The sequence below is a fragment of the Aulonocara stuartgranti genome (genome assembly GCF_965226115.1).
Source record: "Aulonocara stuartgranti genome assembly, chromosome: 18".
Taxonomy (NCBI): Eukaryota; Metazoa; Chordata; class Actinopteri; order Cichliformes; family Cichlidae; genus Aulonocara; species Aulonocara stuartgranti.
The window spans coordinates 19,136,911-19,158,922 of NC_138954.1; the positions used below are offsets into that span (position 1 = coordinate 19,136,911).

The following is a 22,012-nucleotide window of genomic DNA, read 5'->3' on the forward strand; positions in this document are numbered from 1 at the left end:
GCAAAAATCTTTTAATACACCGAGCAGCAGTTTTTACAAGACAATGAGACAAAAAAAAAAACCCTTTAATTTATTACTGCTGTTGGAGCTGGAGCTTTTACAGCCTCTCAGCGCTGCTGTGACAATCCATTAAGAAAAGCTGTGCTGGGTATTACAAACTTGTCATATAAATGGTACTAACAACTGAATAATTGATACAATTACATTGCAGATGGCCATGTTTGCATTTCTTATTAGAGCCACCCCTAAAGTAAACTGACTTCTGAGATGTAAATAATACCCACTGATATATTGTGCACCGATGCTGCACAAAACCCTAGCTCTTGGAAATTGCTTTGGAAGGAATTCACAGTCTTCACTGATGTCTCTGAGCTTATTATCCAAAGAGAAGAGCAAAAACTGAGAAAAATAAGTTATTAATAACCATTGAGACTTTCACAAGAAGGAAGCATGAATGAATTTGATCATTTTAGGCAGTAGCGGTTGTTTTCTGCAGGAGGAATCTGCGTGTGACAGTTTGAAAGCAAACAACAATTTGGTGCATGGGTCACTGGCTTCTACAACTGTCAGGTGCAGTGGCATGCTGGGACGGCGTGCGGCGGCTTTCTGCCTCCCCGCTGTCTCGTGGGACGGAGGAACGGAGCAGGTAAAGTGAAGAAGAGGCAGGTCAGAGACTGAAAAGAAAAGAGACAGACGGTGTTGTGGTGACTTGGTTGTCGAGGTGTTGCCGCTTCCATCTGAAGCTTTTTCAAAGGCCTTTCTCAGAGGTGTGGGAGGTCTGAATGTGTCATTGGGTTTGCGTGTGTTTTCTCTTTTCAGAAGCGTGGGCAAGTTTGCTCTATAGGTCCTGCATGTGCAGTTAGTTTGTGATTATACGTGAGTGTGTGTTTGTGTGGGAGGGTATGCACTGCACCTACGCATATGTCTGCCTACGTACACAGTCTTAAACGAGTGCGTGGTGAAGTCGTTGTCAGAGCAGATGTCAGCAACAGCCCGTTCGTGTCCTTCCCGCAGCAGGAGGCTTTTACATTCCACTGCTGCAAGGATCAAAGTCCTCATCCAGTTGAGAAGGAGAAGCCAGCCGCGCTCCACCGGCACTATCACCACCAACACCACCACCAGAGCACTGCAGCGCCACAGAAATATACAGCACCTACTGTACACATGTTGAAATGTATGTGTATGTAAATGTATGTAAAAATGTATGGAAGTCTACACAAGGTGTTTTTTTTTTATTTGTGCCTTTTAGCGATCCAATTCTTGCTATTTTAAAATCACTTTCAGCGTGTGTGTGTGTGTGTGTGTGTGTGGACGCTGACTATATAAAGCAACATTACTGCATTTTTATGTAAAGAGAGCACACAGTGGCACACCAGGAAAGAAATCCATTTGATATTTTCCCAGCGAGACCGAATTTTAGCATGTGGATTTCAAATTCTTGTATAGATTATGGAGATTTTCTCAAAAATGTTCCTTTATTTAATACAAAAACCCAACTTACGTGCATCTTTTTCATACATGCATCCATACAAATACGGTGCTAACACACTATTTTCATAGCCTGTTAGTATGCACAGATTGCCTCTAGATCAGCAGCGAGCAGGCGCTCTGTCTACAGAAAACTGGACTCACCAGTGCGAGTCTATTGCCTCTCTTCTTTCTTTTGTATTGTTTGGTGCAAAGTGTCACAGACCAGTTGGGTTGGTAAATATGAACATGCTGCTTGCAGTTTACTTGTGTCACTCTGAAGGATTTCTGCCTTTTGGAATTAACAAAAGTGTTACCATTTCTCTCAGTGCCATTTGGTGCAGCTAGCTTCAAAAGTTGCCTTTGCGCTCTATGATGAGATCTCTTCAGGATTCAAACACTGTGTACATTTATATTCATATATTTTCAGCCTCTTTCTCTGTTGTTTTTGCACACACACACACACACATAAAAGCGCTGTCTCTTCAGGGGGGTTTAGTTGCTCTTAGTCAGCATTCTGTTCGTTCTCCCACACAGACGCTGGCTCGAGTCCATTTCAGGTCCTGTCACTTCCAAATAGTGCTGTTACCTGCACACAATTGAACAGGCCACTGCAGAGACTGTAGACAGAAGAAAATCTAATTTTAGGCGCTTCTTAAAATAGCCCGTGCTCATTGTACTGTGTTCATGAGCTAAATGGTATCCATTAAAAGAAATGCATAGTAGCCATTAAAAATGTTTAAATGGTTACATGCTCTGTGGAACAACTTCAAAGTGGATGCAGGGGACAGTGACTTAAAACTCAAATAGTGAAATGTTGACAAACCAAAATTCATGATTAGCAACGTGTAAAACAAAGCGGTGGACGAGTAAATGTGCTCAGTAACTAAAAATGCAGTAAAGGTCAATGTCAGAGGCAATATACATTTATCCTATGATAATAACGGCATAGTTGGTTGATGTGGCTAACTAATTTAACTAATTTATACTGTATACTGTTGAGCAATACTGAAAGCACAATATCAGGCTAAATGTGTAACTGTGCTGACGGGTGGGTGATTAGGGTGTACGACAGGTCCTCAGCTCTGATTCCAGGCCACCTGGATATTTTTTGTCTTAACGTCATCCCACTGCTCTCTTTCCTTACACTTCCTGATTTTCTCCCTACTGCAACTCCCCATGTCACTGGTAATATATTCCTTTTCCTTTCGGCTTAGGAGAGATTGCCGCCTGTGTGGAACGTACAGGAGGCGGCACACATGACAAACACTTGCTTGCTGTGAAATCACTGAACTGTTACTGCTCTGTTCTTATATTAGTGCCGTCAAATGTCATACAGATTTTATAGTAGAGAGCTGGCAGGTTAAAAAAAACCTTTGTGACAGATCTTAGCCGGGTACGATCTATGGATGTAGTAATAGCTTCAAGCAATATTTTCATGACTAAATATGAATTATCTCCATGATTTCTAATATTCAAATCAAAAACCTGCTTTTTCATCCCCTGAAAGTTCAAAACCCAAAGATATTTAGACTCATATAACACAAAGGAAATCAGCATTTTCTGACATTTAGGCATCTGTTGATAGACTAATCAGTCGAGTCACTGCAGGGTTGAACTTCAATCAAATCTAAAAGAGCAAAATGAATAAAGTTCAAATAAATAACAACATCAAGGCTTGGCTGAAGAGGTACCGAAGTTTGCAGGATTGACAGTTCAATATGAGAGAGGCCCGAGGGAACCAGATGATTCCAATTGGATGGATCGTGTACGTGTGTGCATGCGTGTGTGTGTGTGTGTGTGTGTGTGTGTGTGTGTGTGTGTGTGTGCGTACACCATGAACAGATGAACGAGAGGCATTGGGGAAAATAATATATGAAACACAGTGCAGTATTGAATTTTTGCAGACACCTGACTGCTAACCACATGATGCTGACTTGTCCGTCGTTTTGGAAATGTTACATTCACGGTGACAATGTAAGGTCAAGTGAATAAGGCCTCAGTCACACAGGCCAGTAACTCCCTGGCAACAATATTACAGTTTGCCTGAAGATATCGTACAACTGGTCGTGAGGGAAATTGTGTTTTGTGACTGGTTGCAACTGGTTTGATCAGTACAAGATTGACACGTATCACCTGTAGTTTGCATGGAGTATGTTGTTTTGGTCTCCAGTTATTCTACAAGAGCAGAGCCATCAAGAAAGTTTCATTCAAATTAAATGGCTCTGTCCTAGCGGTAGTGAAAATGCGAAACATGTGACTCCAAACGGAAATGGTAACCATTTGAAACATGCTTGTTGCAGCAGTAAAGCACAGCTTTTATTTTGAAGGGGAACATACTCCGTTTCGCGTTTCCACTCAGCTAGTAGTTTGCAAGGTCCTCCGTACAAACTACAGGTGACTGCAGCAATCTGTTGGCTGCTGAGGAGGTTTTAGGTGCAGCACCCGCTTTGGCACCAATTTCACCTGGTGACAGTTTTTCACCTCCAATAATCACTCACTAGGGAATCCATATTTGTCCTTAGCGACCTGAGGTTGTATCACGTTCAACTCTTAAGCAACGTGTGCATGACGTCAACTACGTATACAGAAGCTTTTAAGTATAAAACACCATTAACGACAAAAAGAATGTACACACATTGTTGATTAAAAGTATCTTTTAACAGTTTGAATTGCACAAATCAAATTTAAATGCTTAACATTTAGTTGCATATGCAAAAAACAAAAACACCTCTCTTAAATAAGTATGTTGATGTTTGAGTCTCTCTCAGTCCTTCGGCTGTCTCCCATCCCGTGTTCTGCTTTCCCACCGGTGTGACTGAAGTGTATTTTGTAATTTTTTTCCTCACACGTGTGCACAAGTCTGCTCGACTACAAAAAGGTTTTCTGCTGCGTGGAGCTCTGACTCACGGTTAACTATCCTAAAAGCAGCCTCCGCTACCTGCCTGAATGCAAATGTAGACAGTCGAGTGAGTTGAATGTGTCACTTCCTCCTCTAATTCAATTTTCCTGTCCCTGGAGGCTGCAGGGTCCAGATTAGCTCGAGTGCTTTAGTCCTCTTGTTGTTCTCCTGCTCTCATCAATACACACTCAGCATGCGCGTAAGTAATCACACGGCCTTGTCGGTATGTAGGAGTTTAAGGGTCTAAAACATCCGTCATTCACAACAGAAGAAATTAAAATCACTCCATGAATATGTGTTAATAAAAAGCAGCAAGGATGGAAGTTTTTTGATGTTCCAGCCTTCATCATTACAGCGTCAAATATTTGTCCTTGGTGTCGCCTCATGGTGAATAAATTGTCTCGCAGCGCTCCTGATAATTGCTGAATCATATAGGACGTTTTAGTTAATCTGTTGTTCTGGACTCGCACATGGTCGGACTTAGAAAGGCGGGAGAGTGTGGTGTAACAGTAAAGTAGGGGGTCGAGCGGGAGAGTGTGGTGTAACAGTAAAGTAGGGGGTCTTACGCAGTAGAATGTCGCAGGACAAGTGGTCCTCGCTTCTTGTTAAAATGTTGGTGGCTTGATTTGAAAAGCTGTGCTCACACTGCCAAAATAGACTGACTACTAGACATTTGAAAGGACGTGGGCATTATAAAGCTACAGACTGAAGCCAACACTTGCTGCTGTGTGATGGACGCGATGAGGGACTGATCAAAGTTGAGGAGGCTTCAGTTTTTTAGCAGCATTGCTTTAATACTGTAAAGCTCAACGAAGCGCATTTATTCATGTTCGCAGACACACACGAGTCCAAATATGATGTTCATGAGTGCTAGAGCAGCATTTCAGTATAGCTAACCATGCCTGGCTGTATAATAACTTTGCTGCTTGTAGTGTTAATCAGTTTAGGGTAACTCAGAGGACAGATTTGGGCTTTTTTTTTTTTTTACAACCATTCACAGGTGATTAAATTTCAGGTGAAGCCAAAAATTAATTAACAAATTTAATGCTGATTATAAAAATCAACTGTAAAACTAACAATAGGTTTGTCGATGCTCGCTTACGGTCAGGCCACACAAGTCAAGTGCTAATGGGTGATTTTGTTGTGTATAATTGGCTAAAAAAAGTCACCACCTGGATTATGTAGTAATTAGATAATTACTACAGTGATTACTGTTTTGGCTGATAACAGGGTTTTAAGCTTAACTGATGCAGTGTGTAGCTTCGCATTTCATTCTCATTACATATTCTGTGGTTATGAAAAAGATGTTCCTATGTGTCAGAAGCATCAAATTATTGGTTTTCTTTAAGGAAAAAAACAACTAGAGAGATTATTGAAACTAAAGCTGGATTAAGAACTGTCCAACACGTTACTAAAACCAGGAAGGATAGTGGAGAAACATTACCTTCGAAGACGTTAAGAAACAAAACCTCATGAGTCGTCGTGATTGATTACTTAAATGTTTCTAGAAAAACAGTACAACTGGTGTTCATATTTAATAGCGAAAGTAAGAACATTTCCACATGCACAGTCCAAAGAGAACTCTGGGGACTGGGACTAAATTAATTATCGGTGACGCTAATTTGGAAAGCAAAAGGTCTTCAGTTTGCTAGGGAGCGTAAAGATTGAACTCTGGATAAATGGAAAAAGGTCACGTGGTTCGATGAGTCCAGATTTATCCTCTTCCAGAATGAAGGTGCATCAGGATAGTCAGCTCCTGTCTGTAGGGCCGGTGTTTGATCAGAGGTTGTTTCAGTTGTTTAGGTATGTAGTTCAGCTACATGATGGGTGCAAAAAATTAGGTCAGCTGACTACCTGAAACATACTGAATGACCAGGTTTTCCTCCATCAGTGGACATTTCTTTCCCCCCTGATGACACTCAGATGTTTAAGATGACAGTGCCACGATTAACTGGGCTCAATAGCAAAAGGGCGGTCACACACACACGAGACCACAGAGCCAAGACTTTAAGCCATTTTGCTGCAGTGGTCTAACTCTCCCCTAATCAATTCAAATCACCAAGGGCTTGGTGAAAAATTCCTGCACTCTGAATGGGAATAAATGTAATATTGCATAAACTCATTGAAAAGAATCTATGGTGAATACATGCCAAAAAAGGAATGAGTGTTTTCTGCTTACAAACTTTTTTCACATTGATGGGAGAATGTCTTAAATCGGTGCTGCAGGCTTACTGGCACATTGTCAGCACATCGTGATATTATGGATACTAGACAGTAAAATTCTGTTTTCACTTTCTACTGAAATTTTTAAACAAAGTTTCAATCTGTTGCTGATAGAAGCAAATCTACCAAGTGTCATCACATGAACCAGCTTTGCAAAGGACTACATTGAGTCATGCCCTCAACGTTTTGTGTTCTTTACCATAAACGGGAGTGGCAGCTGAAATCAGTCAAAAACTCAAGTGCACAGACATAGTGTCAGGCTGGTGAACACAGTGGAACATAAAACAGGCATCTATGGATGCACGAATAGAAACTGTTTGCGACCAAAAGTATGCAATAGAGTAAACATTGGACTCCATTGTGATGTTTTAGTCATTGGTGTTTTGTGCTGGTGAAGATACTGGTGAAGGTCTCATCCAGAAATCAAAATACTTATTTGGGCTGCCAGGTTTGGTTAAGCCAATAGAAAATAAAACTTTCAACTTTTACCTGAAATGAAATATTTGAAGTGCGGGTTCAGGTCAGGAGATTGCCAGGCATCCCAAGTGTCTTTTAAAGGTTCCAGGTAGAACCAAGTGCAATTGGGATAGCCAAATTAACCCTTAATCATTAACCCTATTGCTGCCAGTTAATATTAGTGAAGGCTTTGTGAAACCCAGAAATGTTCAGGATTATGCGTGAATCATATAGAGCATAGGTGTCAAACTCTGGCCCGCGGGCCAAATTTGGCCCGCAGCCTAATTGCATTTGGCCCGCGAAGCCAATACCAAATTACTATTAGAGCTGGCCTACTGGTATTATACAGCTAATATATATATTGTTTAGTATTAAGCTTTGCTTGTTCCATATTCAGTTTTTCAGCAAAACTTGTTTGAGTCAATAAGAAAAGATTCATTCTTTTATCTAGATCTTCAATAAATATTAATGTTAGCCCGCGACTTTGTTCCAGTTTTGAATTTTGGCCCACTGTGTATTTAAGTTTGACACCCCTGATATAGAGTTTTCGTTTTCGAACCCTTCTCCACAGAGACACCTGCTGGCGTCTTTTGCTATTGTTACATTTTGGCTGTGCTGTGGCAGGCAGGAAGTGGGTCCAAATACAGGACTCAACACGAAAAAGGTAAACTTAGAACGGCAGCTTTATTCGCTGGGAAAACTTCTCCATAAAAAAAAACTAAAAAAAACCAAAACAACCCAAAACCCTGAGTAAGAAACTAAGAACAAAAAACACCAGGAAAGTAGTACAGAACAAAGCTAGAAACCAGAACCATGAAGAGACTTAAAGAACATAAGGCGGTATGACACAACAAAGGGCAAAGGAAAACACAGGGCTTAAATACAAAAGGGAGTAACGAGGGAATGGGAAACAGGAGGGAAACACAGCTGGGACTAATCAGACATAATGAGACAAGAGGAAGCAAAACTAGATGCACTGCACACAGGACAGGGACTATCAAAATAAAACAGGTGACAATCACAAAGACAGACGTGACACAGAGACATGACTGACTGGGGAGACAGAGGGAACATGGAGACAAGAGTGACTAGACGTGGAACACAGGAAAGGCAAAGTAACAGAAACCTAAATCCTAGGAACTACAAATAAACATGAGCAAAAAACATTAAAAAGACCCCAAACCTTGAATAACAATAATGAAGGAATATAAATTAACCAACAAACACAAAACACTGGGTCACAGACCCAGTACCCTGACAAAATGCCACTATGTTTGTTGTGATAACCACACAGGTTTTGTGGGAATGAACGTTTTCTTTGTAGGTATGCTAAACGTAGTCCTTGTGGAAGATGTGTCCTGTGCGGTGGATTGAAGTGTGAATGAATGAGTCATTGTGCTGACTGAAAATGAAGATCAATAAGAGAAAATCAAGTAAAATATGTCTAATGTCTTCATTTGTCATATGTGCAGATTTTTATTCAAAATTTCATTTTCTGTTTTTCACTTCTCTCTTAGCAAATTAAGTCACATAACTGAGTTGTTGCAAGTCTACGCAGGAATTTTGTAGTTTTTGCTGAGATGAAAGTCATGGATATACCACAAATCCACTTGCCAATAAACTAATACCATACCATACCATACCACCTTTATTTATAAAGCACTTTAACATAAAACCAGAGTTCACAAAGTGCTGTACATGCTAAAAGCATAAGTAAAGAAAATTAAAATGAGATAAGATAAAATAAATAACTAAAAAACTAAAATAAATTGAAACATGTCAAAACAAATTGAGTCAACCCCTCTAATCAATGCCAAAGGCTTCAGCGAATAAATATGTTTTAAGAAGACTTTTAAATTCAGAGAGAGAAGAGGCCTGCCTAACATGCAAGGGTAGATCATTCCACAACTTTGGAGCAACTACAGCAAAAGCACGATCACCTTTAGATTTATACTTAGTTTTTGGTACCTTAAGGAGCTGCTGATTGGCGGACCTAAGGGAACGGGGAAGTGTATATGGTTGTAGTAGCTCCGAGAGGTAGGGGGGGGGGGGGGGGGGGCCAGGCCATTAAGAGATTTAAAAGCAAATAAGAGAATTTTAAAAACAATCCTAAAATGTACAGGTAGCCAGTGGAGTGAAATTAAAATTGGGGTAATGTGCTCAAACTTTTTTGTTCCAGTTAAGAGACGTGCTGCAGCATTTTGCACAACCTGCAGGCGCCTAATGGACGCATCACTAACCCCAAAATAAAGTGCGTTACAATAATCCAGCCTAGAAGTAACAAAGGCATGGATTACTGTCTCAAAATGCTGTTTCGATCATATGCCCTTGGAACAAATGATTAGTGAGGTATCTTTAGACCTCTACAGCAGGATCACCAGTTGCATTGTGGGTAAAATGAGCTTCTCTAACCCGGCTGTCAAAAAAATTCCCACAAACTGTCTCTTGCTGTGGTTTCTGCTAGTGATGATGATGGCTTTTAAGCTTTCTGGGAGTTTGCGGTGTCATCAAGTTTGCTCTACACTCTGTCAGTCAAGCCTAGTAGCAGCAGGTAAGCTACCTGTCAAAACCGTGGTGAAAAAAACCTCACTGAGCTCTGGTGATGTGACGTGAGTTTGGAGCAGTTTTTTTGAAACATCTGCACTTTGTGAACTCGACACAGCATTGAAATGTCAGTACTGAGTGTCTCCTCACTAGTTGACATCAGAAGCTGCTGCTGGAGTATTTGTGGGGAAAAACGTCTAATTTTGTTTTTAATTCATTGCATCACTCTAAATTTTAATACAATAGTAATAATGTTTAATTTGAGGTATGTTGCTTTTATTGTGATAAGGACAGAGGAAGAAGAGGCAGAAAATAGAGGAGGGCAGTATCTGAAGGCAGGAATCTGCTGCATGGGATATATGCAGCCTAACTGCTGGTTAGCCGTGTTTGTTATATTTAAAATAGTAAAAATTAGTAAATGTAACACTATTCTGTTCTTTTAAAATAAATGATTTTCTGTTACAATCATAGGTGTGTGTTTTGTTTTTTTAGTTCAGAGTGTGTTCATGTTTAAAAAAACAACTTTTTAATATGACATAACAGCCATGATAGTTGCCTCTGACTACTCCGCTCCACTCAGGCTTTTGCTGCTATTTAACCAATTAACTGACACCACCTTATTCATTGGAGACGTGCCTTCTTTCTCTCTGTGAGCACTGTGATCAATGAGAAACCAGTCAATACCAATCAGCAGGAAGCAGGAGCCGAACTGGTTTTAAAGGGTTCAAGTGTGGGATGCTAACCGACTGATGTAGATACAGAGGTTAGCCATGTAGGAGTTAAGCTGGTTACAGATAACAGCTCATTTAACCCACAGGGTCCCACCTGCTGCTCTCACCAGGGGGCCGTGCTCCAGATGGCCTGTGATTGGTTTCACACAGGCCGAAGTAAGAAGCACTAACAGGCCCTGTTTATACTCCCAGTGGGAGTTTGTCTGATGCTCATGGCGGATTTGTGTGCAACCATGTGGGTGCATGAAAATTTATTTGCCACCTTATAAAAGTCAGAGAGAATTGAGTTTCTGAGTGTAGTGATTAACATGGAGACGCTACTTTTCTGGTCAAGATCTTTAGACTTTGACTGATATGAGTCATTTAATTTGGGAGGTACTAATCTATTTGAATTTTATCTTCTATCTTCTGTGTCTAAATGCTTTATGTCTAAGATTCATACTCTGATGTACACAGCAACTCGGGGTTCAGTATTTTGCCCATGGACACTTTGGTGTGCGGACTGGACTGGACACCCCTGATTCTTTTTGATTACATTAAATTGAAGCTGTCCACACCGCCCCCATTTTGTCAGTTTTTGCAGCACATTGTTTCTTTACACTCATGCTTTGTTCTTTTAGAGGTTTCTAGTGCAGGTGTTCAGCACATGCATGAACAAATATTAAGTCTCCATCGTCACTGAGCAGATCAGAAGCTTTTAGCAGTGGGGTTTCTCTCGCTGGTAACTGAGAGCATCATTGGCACCTCAGCTATGATTCACAGCACTGCTGCTTCCTTATCAAAGGACACTGAAGAATTGTAAAAGCCAAAAGAACAATTCATGTGTCACAATCAAGCACCAGCCTCCAGAGCTGAACAAAGTAGCAAATATGGAATTGGCAGAAACTGCAGTTCCTCCAGTTAAGTTGCTGAAAAGGATTTACCTTCCCAGTACATTCACCTGTGGCTGACACCAACAAAAAAACCCAAATACAGACTCGACCCATTCATGTCACAGAGTGCAGAGTTGGACACGCTAGGCTTTTCGGCTAGCCAAGTAAAAACAAAAAGTTATGTGATGCTAGTACAAGGTATATTATTCAAGTGTCTCTCCCCCACAGTTAAGGCTAGAGTAGTAGATATTTAATCTTTATTATCCGCTCCACTCACAGTTGGAAACGGAGTCATGCATGCCACTTAAACCACTAGTGAGTGGAGTCAGGTGGAGCCCCCTGTAGTTTAAAATTGGTCAGCTCTCAGAGAAGCCCTCCCTGTCTGTCTGTAAGGCCTCACTCTTTTGGAACATTTTCATAAAGCAGAATTATCTGAAAAAATATTACAATGATAAAACAAATAATAATACAGAACACCAAATCACCCCAATGATCTTGAAATGCAGACTGAGAAAAACGTGCATGTCATTATTGCATGATTGTAGGACATGCTGAGATTGATGTGAAGTTGTGTCACAAAACCTGAATACGAGGTTTTTTTTGAATATTTTTCTTCATTGCACTTTCCAGACTGAACAGCGTTAATCTCATTCGATAGAAACAGATGGAAATGAATTTTCAAAACAATCTTACATCCTGTATTTTATCAAAATGAAAGCTTTCATTAGCTGGAGTTTCTCATTAAGGACAGAAATTGATTTACATGAACAGTTCCATTTTCACCCCAAATAATAGTTTTCATCATAACTGCCCCCCACCCACCCCTTGTTTTTCTAACATTTAGCATTCCACACTGCACCTATTTTTAATCTATCAACCCGACAGCATTTTTAACCAGTGGCAAAACATTTTCCACTCTGTTTATATCCACAGCAGCTGTTACTGCTCGCCATCCAATGGGCCAGTTCCTCTGAGAATTTTGCAGCAGTACTTAAATGCAGTCCTGCCTGAATATGATACATAGCAGCATCATGTTTGATTTCCAGCAGGTTAGGTTTTTTAAAAAAAAAAAAAATACAAAATAGAGTAAGATGGACATCTGACAGCATAGTTCTCTGCACGTCAGACTGAACCTATACAGCTGCTCTGCTTTCCCTCTGCACCTCCTGTTCATGCGAGCAGAAAGACAGTCTGGAGGAGTCGTGATGCCCATCTCAATGAGAGGAGGAGTTGAGTGGGACACAAAAAGGGAGGTGGTGCATAGAGCAGTGGAGGAGAGATGTTGCAGGTTGTAGCATAGAGAAATCTACAAGAAGCCTACCAGCAGGTCTTGAGGAATCATGAGTCTCATCTTAATGAGACATGGTAGGAGGAGAGAAAACAAAAAAAAAAAACAAAAAAAAAAAACTCCTCAAATCTTAATACTCTACATCTAATGTTGCTAGTCAAGCACATTTCCTGACATGCAGTTTTTCACTACTGAAAGCAAATCTGCTGTGTTATACAATGCTATTGTACATTTCAGTATAGATTTTCCAAGCATCTAGTTGTAATGCAATCTTGCTGCCTTGTCAGCAAGAATCAGGAAAACAGGGTGGCACCTTCATCATGTTACTGGCTTGACTTTGTAGAATATCTACCTCAGCGAAAGTTAGTCACCTTCAAGCAGTGATTTGAGACAAAACCCAGTTGTTCAGCATGAGCTTTTAACAAGCTTTTTATTAAAAATGACAGCCAGAAATGGCGTGCCAGTGGAAGGTCATCCTTTCAGTTTAGCGTTCAGTGCTGCTGTGGTCTTCTCAGTCAGGATCACTTCACCACTTGAGACTAGGCCCCTCTGGCTAACTTTCCTTGCTGCAGATACTGCTCTTCCTGCAAGGCAGGCATTTTTTCCTTTAAGTGCTGAAAAAGAAAATCTTACAGAAGTGCATAAGTGAATATGTAAAGCTAAAAATTCTAGATGCCATTTCAGCTCTTCCAGGGGGAAGCCTTTCTACCTTTGATTTAAGCTTGCAAATGCCAATTTCAGTGTGATCTGCCTTCTTGAAGTGTAAAAGCTCTGGAAAGTTTTGCTAAACTTGCATAAAGCTGCAGTTCTGTAAACTTAGGGCAGAATGCCAGGCAGTTTAAGTATTAGACTACAATCAAGATACTCACGCTGTCGATGACAGTACTGCTCACAAGAGTCCATGCTGGTTGGATAGCAAACAGCTGTGGTGCAGTGGATGAACACCTTTTTTTTTTTTAAAAAAAAAAAAGTACATTTGGTCAAGAAAACAGTTTCTGTAAGGGAATCCAATTTAAATAAGCTCTGCTGTACCCGGTCTTGCTGTGGAAAGAAGTCGTTTGGATCCACAAATGTAAACATCTTTATGACAAAACGTTTGTGGTGCGTCGGGTACTGAAGCCCAGAGGAGCCGTCCACACGAACCACTGTGGTCAGGAATTTGTCATCATGGTATGGACACCTGCAGCCAAGAAGAATCCACCTTAGCACAAAATACAAAAACTGTACAAAGTTGTATCTGATTGCTTTTATATACCCATTAAACAGAAGGTCCCACTGTGGCAGGCTGTCAGGATTTGGATTGGAAGTGGCCCAGCAGTGCTCCAAGTTCAGAATGATATTTGGGTCGGACCTTGCCAAGATGCGCACCTCAACATAGACGGGTTCCCGTAACACTTTGGTGATTGGGTAGTCTGACGGGGCATAGAAGGAGCTGTACGCTGCCACTTCTGCAAGTAGAGTAATAGTTTTAGTGCATACTAGTTCATTTCTGTACTGCTTCTTAGGGGTTGTGTCACTCACCCTCCACACATCCTTTTGTGCGGCACTGTCCACTTCCCAGTCTGAGCTCCACTCTGAGAGGTCCTGCAGCAGCAACCGGTACGGGAGGAGGAACAGGGCTCACCTCCAGGATGAGAGCCTCTGTGGCTGTGCCGGCGTACTGACACTGGAACAGTAGCCTGTTGGCAGAGCACAACTTTGTGCTATTTAAGCAGTCAAAGGCCTACTTAAGTTTCAGTCCCTTTAAGAGTTAAATCATAGAATGAATGGAAATCAACTACAGGCCAATTGCTTTGTAGTGTGGCACGACAACAGAGGCACTGGTTCTAGATATTAGTCCAATAGGATCGACAGGTTCTTTCAAGTCCAGCATGTACCCACTGAACTGCTTAAGCTTTTTGGAAATTATACCTTAAACATACACTATCAGAAGTATGAACCTTTTAGGGATGGCCGTCATTTTATTTACAGCACATTTAAACAAAATTTGACTGGCAGTGCTTTAGAAACAGTACATTTACATCGCAGCTGCCAAAGGAGAAAAGTTTACAATACATGAAGCTAAAGGGGGTTTTATATAGAGTTGACTCAAATAAAAATAAATAATCAGTGCTTTTGTGTTGTCATTGTGTTCAGAATTTGCCAATTAATGACTCAATTCCCGTTTGACAGACTCACTCAAAATGGCTGTCCCTGGTGATTGAGCCTTTTAGGCCAACTCCTACTTCATATGAAGACGACATGTGGTTTTCATAAACAACAAAACCATCCTCCTCCTGTGGGAAGAGGGGGAAAAAAATATGACTATGTTCAAGTGATGAATCCGATCAGATTGTATTTTCATATTAAAAACTGTCTAGATAACCCTCCACCTACCGTAACTGTGGTGCCACATGCTGTCACAGGGAACTGAAAGATGGCAAAGGCAGAGGTGCTGTCGACAGAGGTACAGAAGACATCGTCAGTCTCCAGCAGGTCGATTGAGTCCAGCTCTATAGGTGGCAGGGTGGCATCTCTAGCCACAACCACCACAAACTGGCCATCCCTGGTACACTGCACAGTCACTGGGAGACAAGACAATAGATGGGTGAAGGTCTGCTCAGTTTCACATGTCCACCAACAGGAAAAGAAACCTCACCGAAGCATAAATACCTGTTTTCCCATAGTAGCACCGTAGCCCATCAAAGCAGCAGTTCATTTTTTCACATTGTTCAGGGGTCAAATCTGGAGTCCCACACCGGAGCTTCTGAGCCTCCTCTACCAGGCATTTATCAAGAGGAGCTGCAGTTGGAGGGACATTTGACTGTTGTTGAAACCACTGAAAAGAATGAGAAGTTTGAGGTTTCTGCAGAGGAATCTTCCAGGAATGCTGCGCAGTAACACAACAAACACAAACAACCACAACACTAAACAGCAGCTTGAAAAACTTCATTATGGTGTTAATAACTAACTACACACTGGCCAAATCTACAACAACCACATCTATGGCTGGGATGCAGTCTTTATATGTGCTTGATTGTGTGTAGTTCGCTATGAACACCGCCTCTCATTGTTAGTAGTCAATTGTGTGCCAGCCCTGCAGAGTTAATCAGCTGGGAGCTGACAGGTGGAGCTTATTGTCTGCTCATCTGTCTGAAAAGAAGTCATTACACGACTGCTGAGTCAAAGCTGAGTGATTTTTTTTATTTATTTCTAAAGGAGAATTAAAGAGGAAAGCTGTGAATGGAGTTTCTATTTGCAGTCAGTGAATTTTCCACAGCTGGGTCTGTTTACTCAGAGCTTGAACCTTTGCATGTTTACGCTGAATGTATTATTGTGACCCAACACAGTATTAATTTTTAAAGTGGAAAACATGCTGTATCACACTGACATTTTCTACACTGCCTTCCTCTGTTACTGCCAGTGTAAAAACTTTTTCCTTTCCATCTATTCAGATGTATGGGCGGTACACCCAGGAGCTGGGTGTGTTTGCCAAGGAGGAGGCGGCGCGCCTACGTGATGGAGGGGTGCGGGATGGCGGTGGCATGAGGAGGAACGCCAGCGTTCGTAGTCGTGCTGATCTTCTGGAATATGAGAAGGACCCTTGTGCAAAGTGCCAGTGTAAGTGACGATCACTCTTTTAACCCCTAACCCACATATTGATTCATAAACCACGTACAGACAAATTTGATTTTAGGTGGGCCAGACCAGTAAAACAGTTTCTACAAAATGTTCCAGTTTTTCTATTTTCACCTATTCAGTTTATCTAAATGATATTTATGTATCACTAGTTCACAACAGTGACTTCAAGTCACAAAGACACTGCAGTACAAGCTACTGTTGTACAGTACTGTGCAAAAGTCTTGAGGCAGTCCTCATTTCTTTGTATTTTGTTGGGAAAATGGGAAAAAGGTGCAGCAATTTATTAAAACGTGCAAACGTGCCTGGAAATACAGTATATCATGCAAAAACAGAGTTTGTATACTTCTAACAAGCTTGAAAGTCAATATTTGGTATGACCATATTTATTCTTCAACATAGCCTGAACTCTCTTAGGCAAGCTTTCTTGTAATTTCTTCAAGTAGTCTTCAGGAATAGTTCTCCAGGCTTCTTGAAGGACATTCGGAGCTCTACTTTGGATGTTTGCTGCCTTTTGTTCCCTTCTCTGTCACAATGATCCCGCACTGCTGCCTGAAGATACAATGGTGCTTTTTAAGTTGTCTGCTACGTGTAGATACAACACTTGTTCGTCCCTTGAGTTTGGTGCCTTTTTATCCTTGAATGATTCATAGGTCAGTGTTGAGTGGCTTAACAAAACAAAACAAAAAATTTCCTCTGAAAATGGTCAGCTACAAGAACTGGAATGAACTAAACCGCCAATGTCAATATAAGAAGTTTGAAAGACCTTCAGAAAGCCTGGATTTAAAAAAATCATAGAAACACATCAGTATGGTGTAGTGTGGGTAATGTTTTTAAAACTGACAATGATTTAGACTTCAGAGTTTGGACAAACACTGTCAGCTCATGATCTGCTACAACAATACTTTGTGATTAAGAATAAAACCGTCCTTCTCTCCTGCTGGACTCTGCAGAACTCTTTGTAAGGCTGAATGTTTGATACTCCCTCTTCAGACTCAGGCTTGCAAGGAGAAACTGTGCAGGTAGTGCCTGAAGGTCAGACCAATGTAGTGATTAACTATAGTGAATCGTGTGTGTGCGCACCCCTAAAAATGTGATTTCAGCTCTCCACTGAGCGTTAAAGTCGTGTGAAAGCGACGAGTTCTTGAAGTACAGCACAAAAGCTACAAAAGATGGAGAAAAAAGGTCCTACATATTTATGGTTTCCTGATAGTATTCCTGATGGTGTCGGACTTTTACGTCCGATAAAAGTTCCTCAGTTTAACAGTCCCAGCCTGGCAGTGATCAGGACAAAAACTCAGAACTGAGGCTGATAAACGTCTTAGAGAGTAACACCCCCACATAACCAACAAAAACATCATTTGCATTAAAAAACTAGACTTTCCTTACAGAATAGATCATTTACATGTCACAGTAAGATTTTCTAAAAGGCTCATTTTGAGTGTTTTTCTGCTCACACCATGCTACCTGCATGCGACTTGTATGCTTTATAAATGAAGCCCAAAGAGAAGAATTAAATGTGTCTGATCTGAGCAACGACCTCCAGACACCAAGGACTGTCTCAATGTCAAAGGCAGGGACAGCGTCCTCTGCTGGCAGCCAGTGGCCCAGATTGTGTTTGTCAGTGTGTGAGTGTATCCGATTGCTTCACTTTGTGTTTACGTTTGTTTATGTGAGCAAAACGCTGATCTGAGCTGTCAGGTTATTTTATGTCTAGTCTTCCCAGATGACTGCAGATAAAGGAGTGGCACCAGCAGAGAGCTCCACTTGAGACCGATGTACTCTACAGTAATGGAGTGTTATGTGTATTTCTGTGTGTATGCGTGCATCTTCCAAATGTGTTTTGAATGACTGTGATATTGCTTTTCAGAAAGTCACACTGTATTTGTCATTTTTCAAAGCTTACAGCTCTACAAATGAACTCATCGTATCTTAATCAATCCAGGCGAAACCTTACAGATAAATACGTATCTTAAAGCTGGAGTGTCTGTCGAGCGAGGAAATGTTTTAGTGTCTACTTCAAGTTGAGTCGACCTTCTTTCCAGAGCCTTGTACTACAAAGTGAGTTTAACACAGCCAGGGGATCTTTTTGTTATCTGAATTCACTTACCCTAACACAGGCATTCGGGATAGGCAGCAACACAAGGGTAACGATCTCACTGAGCTAACCCAGGGTTTCCCTGCATATTCACGTGAAAGAGGTGGTGTTGGCAGCATCTGACCATTCACAAGAATGGCTGAAGAACTTAAACTATACTATGGGAAAAATATGACGAGGTTAAACACAGCAACACAGCTCCTGCAGACAAATCAGCAGTGTGAGTTTGCGTGAGAGGAAAAGCACTTTAGAGTAATATTGTATTAAGAGTGTCTACTTTAAGTGCTTTGGTCAGTAAGGTTGGAAAAGAGCTGCTATATTAATAAAGTGTAGCCTATTTATAGCCAGGAAAGAAAGCCAGTAAAAAAGCATAGTGTGTGAGTTAACAGACCTATCAATAACACGGTTCTGTCGTTAAGATAAGGGAGAGTGGGAGACTCTGATAGATTATAACGAGTATTTGATTAAATTGATGTTTAAAAGATAGTTTTAGTTTTTGTTCTTTTAGCAGCAGCCTCAGTGGTGTTTAACAGCCTGACAGTAAAGAACAAATATAAAAACTGTACTCAAACTTAGGCTTAGTTTACGTGCAAGTCGAAGATGAGGTCAGCCAGAACGTGTTATATTATGATGTCAATATACCCAGTAAGAAGTGATCCACAACTCATAGTATTAGGAATCCTGGGTTAACCTGAAAGTTGCCTGGATAAAAGGAAACCATGCCTCGTAGTACAGACCTCTGCTGTGGCATTTTGGTTGGTAAAATGAAGAATCTGATTATTCAATTTATTGATTTTTGTAATTTCTGATTTTGTGGATCAGATAAAATACATTTTTCCAAAGCAGTTTATATTATAGAGTAAAGATCCTATGATAATAATAATTCTTAAGGTTTGCTTTGCTGCATTTGCATTTATTGCTGACACCATCAGCACTTGCAGCTGTAGGAGAACTTTAATAAAACTGTCTGTGCCCACTCTCTACAGTTTGTGTCAAAATTGTTTTTTTCTGCTTAGACTCCAAATTTGGTAAAGTGTGAACTAGGGCTGAACGATTATGGAAAATAATCTAATTGTGATTTTTTGCCCCAATATTGCGATTGCGATGCGATATGCGATTATTTTTTAAGGTCTTTGTCTTCTGTATTATTAAACAAAGACAAGTAATACATCATATAGTATGGCCAATACTATATTACATTAATTTTAAACTGTTCTTTCCTGGAAGACAGACCTCTGTTATGATGACATGAGGTGATGCATGAATTGATGACTGACATTTTTATTTAACTTCTTCAATCACAACAGTATATTTGAACATACACAATAGTTTATTTTTAGCTTACAAACATCTGAGCATAAAGTGCTGACAAGGAACCCTGGTGTAAACATTAAAATGAAAGTCAGTACAATGTGCAGATTGCAGAAATATACATAAAAAAAATCAGTGGCTTTACCACACTCAGTTTTTCGACATCTGTGAACTACTAGTCATTCAATTAAAAAATAATATTAAATAAATAAAACTAATAAATAAAAAATACACACATCTTACTGATCTTTGCAGTCAGTAACATTACACATAAAGTGCAAACATAATAGCAATTGTATAAACACACACACAAACACGCCTTTAAAGTTTAAAGGCGTGAAATTGGACGGTCTAGTTCTGATTAGCGTCACCGCTGTCTCGGTGGAGTTTAATAAACTCGGCCGTCTGCTTCTTGCTATCTAAAATATAACCAGACACTGGCGTAAATTCTCGACTGTCTCATACTTCTGTTTAATAAGTTTTCTGTTTGACGTTTAGTCAGCTGTGTGAAAACCAAGGAGGAACCCACCCGGGGGATTAATAAAGTTTTGTTTTATCTAATCTAATAACTTTAATCTCAGCCAAACCGATTTACTCACGAACAAACAAAACACTGAAAAAAGCCCAACAATAACATTTTTAGGTTGTCTAAGTGACTTATAATTACGTTTAACCCGAGCAGCGAAACTCCGCGGTGATCTGAAAATGATGTGCCGGGAGTTGTGCCGTTCTCGGCCGCATCAGTAACCCTCGAGCTCCCGGCTAGCTGTCGAGCTGGTGGGTAGCAGACGCCTCTGAAAACGTCGAAGCACTTTTGCAAATATGGGATATCTTGATAAACCGAGCAGATATTTGATGTTTACACAACTACTTTCTCGCCTGAAAATATGTTAAAAGTTTATTTTGTGACCCAGAAAGATTAGTATGAGTAATTTTAAAACTTAGTAGCGGCCGCCATTGCTGGAAACTGGAGTTTGGCTGGGCCGCGCTATGAATTCTGGGATATGGTAGTAATTTGGACAGCCTTCGGCACGTCGCTGTGACGTAATCGGTCTACAAATGCGGCCTCAGGAGGATGCAGCCCATGAATTTGGACATGTCCAGAGTATAATCGCAGCCTTTGCGGTTAGAAAATTGCACTTGATCATGTCGCGATATTATCGCAAATGCGATATATCGTTCAGCCCTAGTGTGAACATGCAAACAAGGGCCACGTTTTTAAATTCACTTCGACTTGCACTCATATTTGTCAAAGCTGATGTTTTGACACTTTGCGGATCTGGAGCATTCAGATGTGTGTCTAACAAGATGTCACAGAGAGACGGCACGGCTTTTGGAAGTATTGAGAAATGGTTCTCTTAAGTGTTCCTGTGAGTGGCTCAAAGATTACGGCCATTAAAATCTGTTTTTCAGACCTTTTTCTCGTGTATAGAGGTTCCTCCCAATTCTCTGAATCTTTTCATGATACTGGCACTGCGGTGCAGTGGTCTTAACTCACAACAAGAACTATCCTGTGTGGACTGCATGTTCTCCTTGTGTCTGCATAGGTTTATTACTGGTGCTCTGCCTTCCTCCCACCATCCAAAACATAGACGATGGGTTAATTGGTGATTCTAAACTGGCCATAGATGTGAGGTGGATAGAGGCCTGAATGAATGCATGGTTAAATGTGATCATAGTGTAAAAGAGCTGTAAATGTTAGCCAGTGTCAGTCCACTGTGTACAGAAGATGAAACTCCTTATCAGTATAGCAAACTGTTTAGAGTGGCCAGATCCTCCTTATCTTCACCCATGAAATAAGTAACAATAAGGACTTAATAAGGCAACATGATTGATTATTCCCAGTTTTTGTTGCTTAACCTAATTTCTTTCAAGATATTCCCCACAACACAAGCTTTAGCATCACATACCTTTTCAGTCTTTTGTCTTTATTTTACACATTTTTTTGGAAACAGCATTATAAATACTTAAAAGTTCCACTTGCAGTTTACCCGATTGTTTTTCAGAGGGGACACAGATTTATTGAACTCTATTAGTAACTGGGGAAAAAAGTTATGTAAGCCAAATAACAGAAAATAAAGTGTTAAAATAAATAATCACTCTCAGGGATGACTCTCGACAAGGCAATAGGAGGGAAAGGCAGTGTTTGTTTTTACTCGTGCTTGCGTAAGTGAGCCAGCGTGGCGGCTTTCCAGTATCCATCTCTGCCTCTTTGCCCTTGTGACTAGTGATCTGATTAAAGAGCAATAGATTGCACTATAGGTGAAAGCTGCACTATATCAGCACAGCGTTGCTTGCTGGCTGTAATAGAAGCCATTTAAAACAATCAGTCAGATCAGCAGCCAGCCAGAGTGATTTGTGTGTTCACTGTCTGCCGTGTGTGCTCATAGATCAAGAGGTGTTCGTATTTTTAGACTCATCTTTGGAGAGGCGCTCAGGCTGGCCAGGCACCGCTGCTTTCATTCTTAGGTAATGTGTGCTGAGAGAGCCTTCAGATTTGGT

The 22,012-nt window shown here is 40.7% G+C and overlaps 2 protein-coding genes across 2 annotated transcripts in view; one reads left to right on the forward strand and one right to left on the reverse strand.

The window, feature by feature from the left end:
* clcn2a (chloride channel, voltage-sensitive 2a) overlaps window positions 1–22,012 on the forward strand; it is a 60,384-nt gene that overhangs the window by 3,651 nt on the left and 34,721 nt on the right. Inside the window, exon 2 of the mRNA XM_082512163.1 lies at window positions 15,918–16,083. Within this exon, the coding sequence (XP_082368289.1) occupies window positions 15,918–16,083 (166 nt within the window). The remainder of the gene's footprint in view (window positions 1–15,917; window positions 16,084–22,012) is intronic.
* On the reverse strand, window positions 12,885–15,499 carry LOC309693146 (zona pellucida sperm-binding protein 4-like). The gene is made up of 8 exons (XM_082512150.1): window positions 15,136–15,499; window positions 14,860–15,047; window positions 14,662–14,759; window positions 14,005–14,162; window positions 13,739–13,931; window positions 13,516–13,663; window positions 13,353–13,428; window positions 12,885–13,067 (listed from the first exon to the last, which is right to left on the reverse strand). Exons 1-8 carry the CDS (start codon window positions 15,413–15,415, stop codon window positions 12,955–12,957), a joined length of 1,254 nt encoding a protein of 417 aa, XP_082368276.1. The 5' UTR covers window positions 15,416–15,499; the 3' UTR covers window positions 12,885–12,954.

What these genes read in the sequence shown, in the direction of transcription:
- LOC309693146 (XM_082512150.1), bottom strand. Translation starts at nt 15,415, where the DNA reads ATGAAGTTTTTCAAGCTGCTGTTTAGTGTTGTGGTTGTTTGTGTTTGT. An exon ending in CACAAAAGGATGTGTGGAGG is followed by an intron (nt 13,932 to 14,004) that starts GTGAGTGACACA and finishes CTCTACTTGCAG; the next exon opens with AAGTGGCAGCGTACAGCTCC. An exon ending in GCAGTACTGTCATCGACAGC is followed by an intron (nt 13,068 to 13,352) that starts GTGAGTATCTTG and finishes CCTGCCTTGCAG; the next exon opens with GAAGAGCAGTATCTGCAGCA.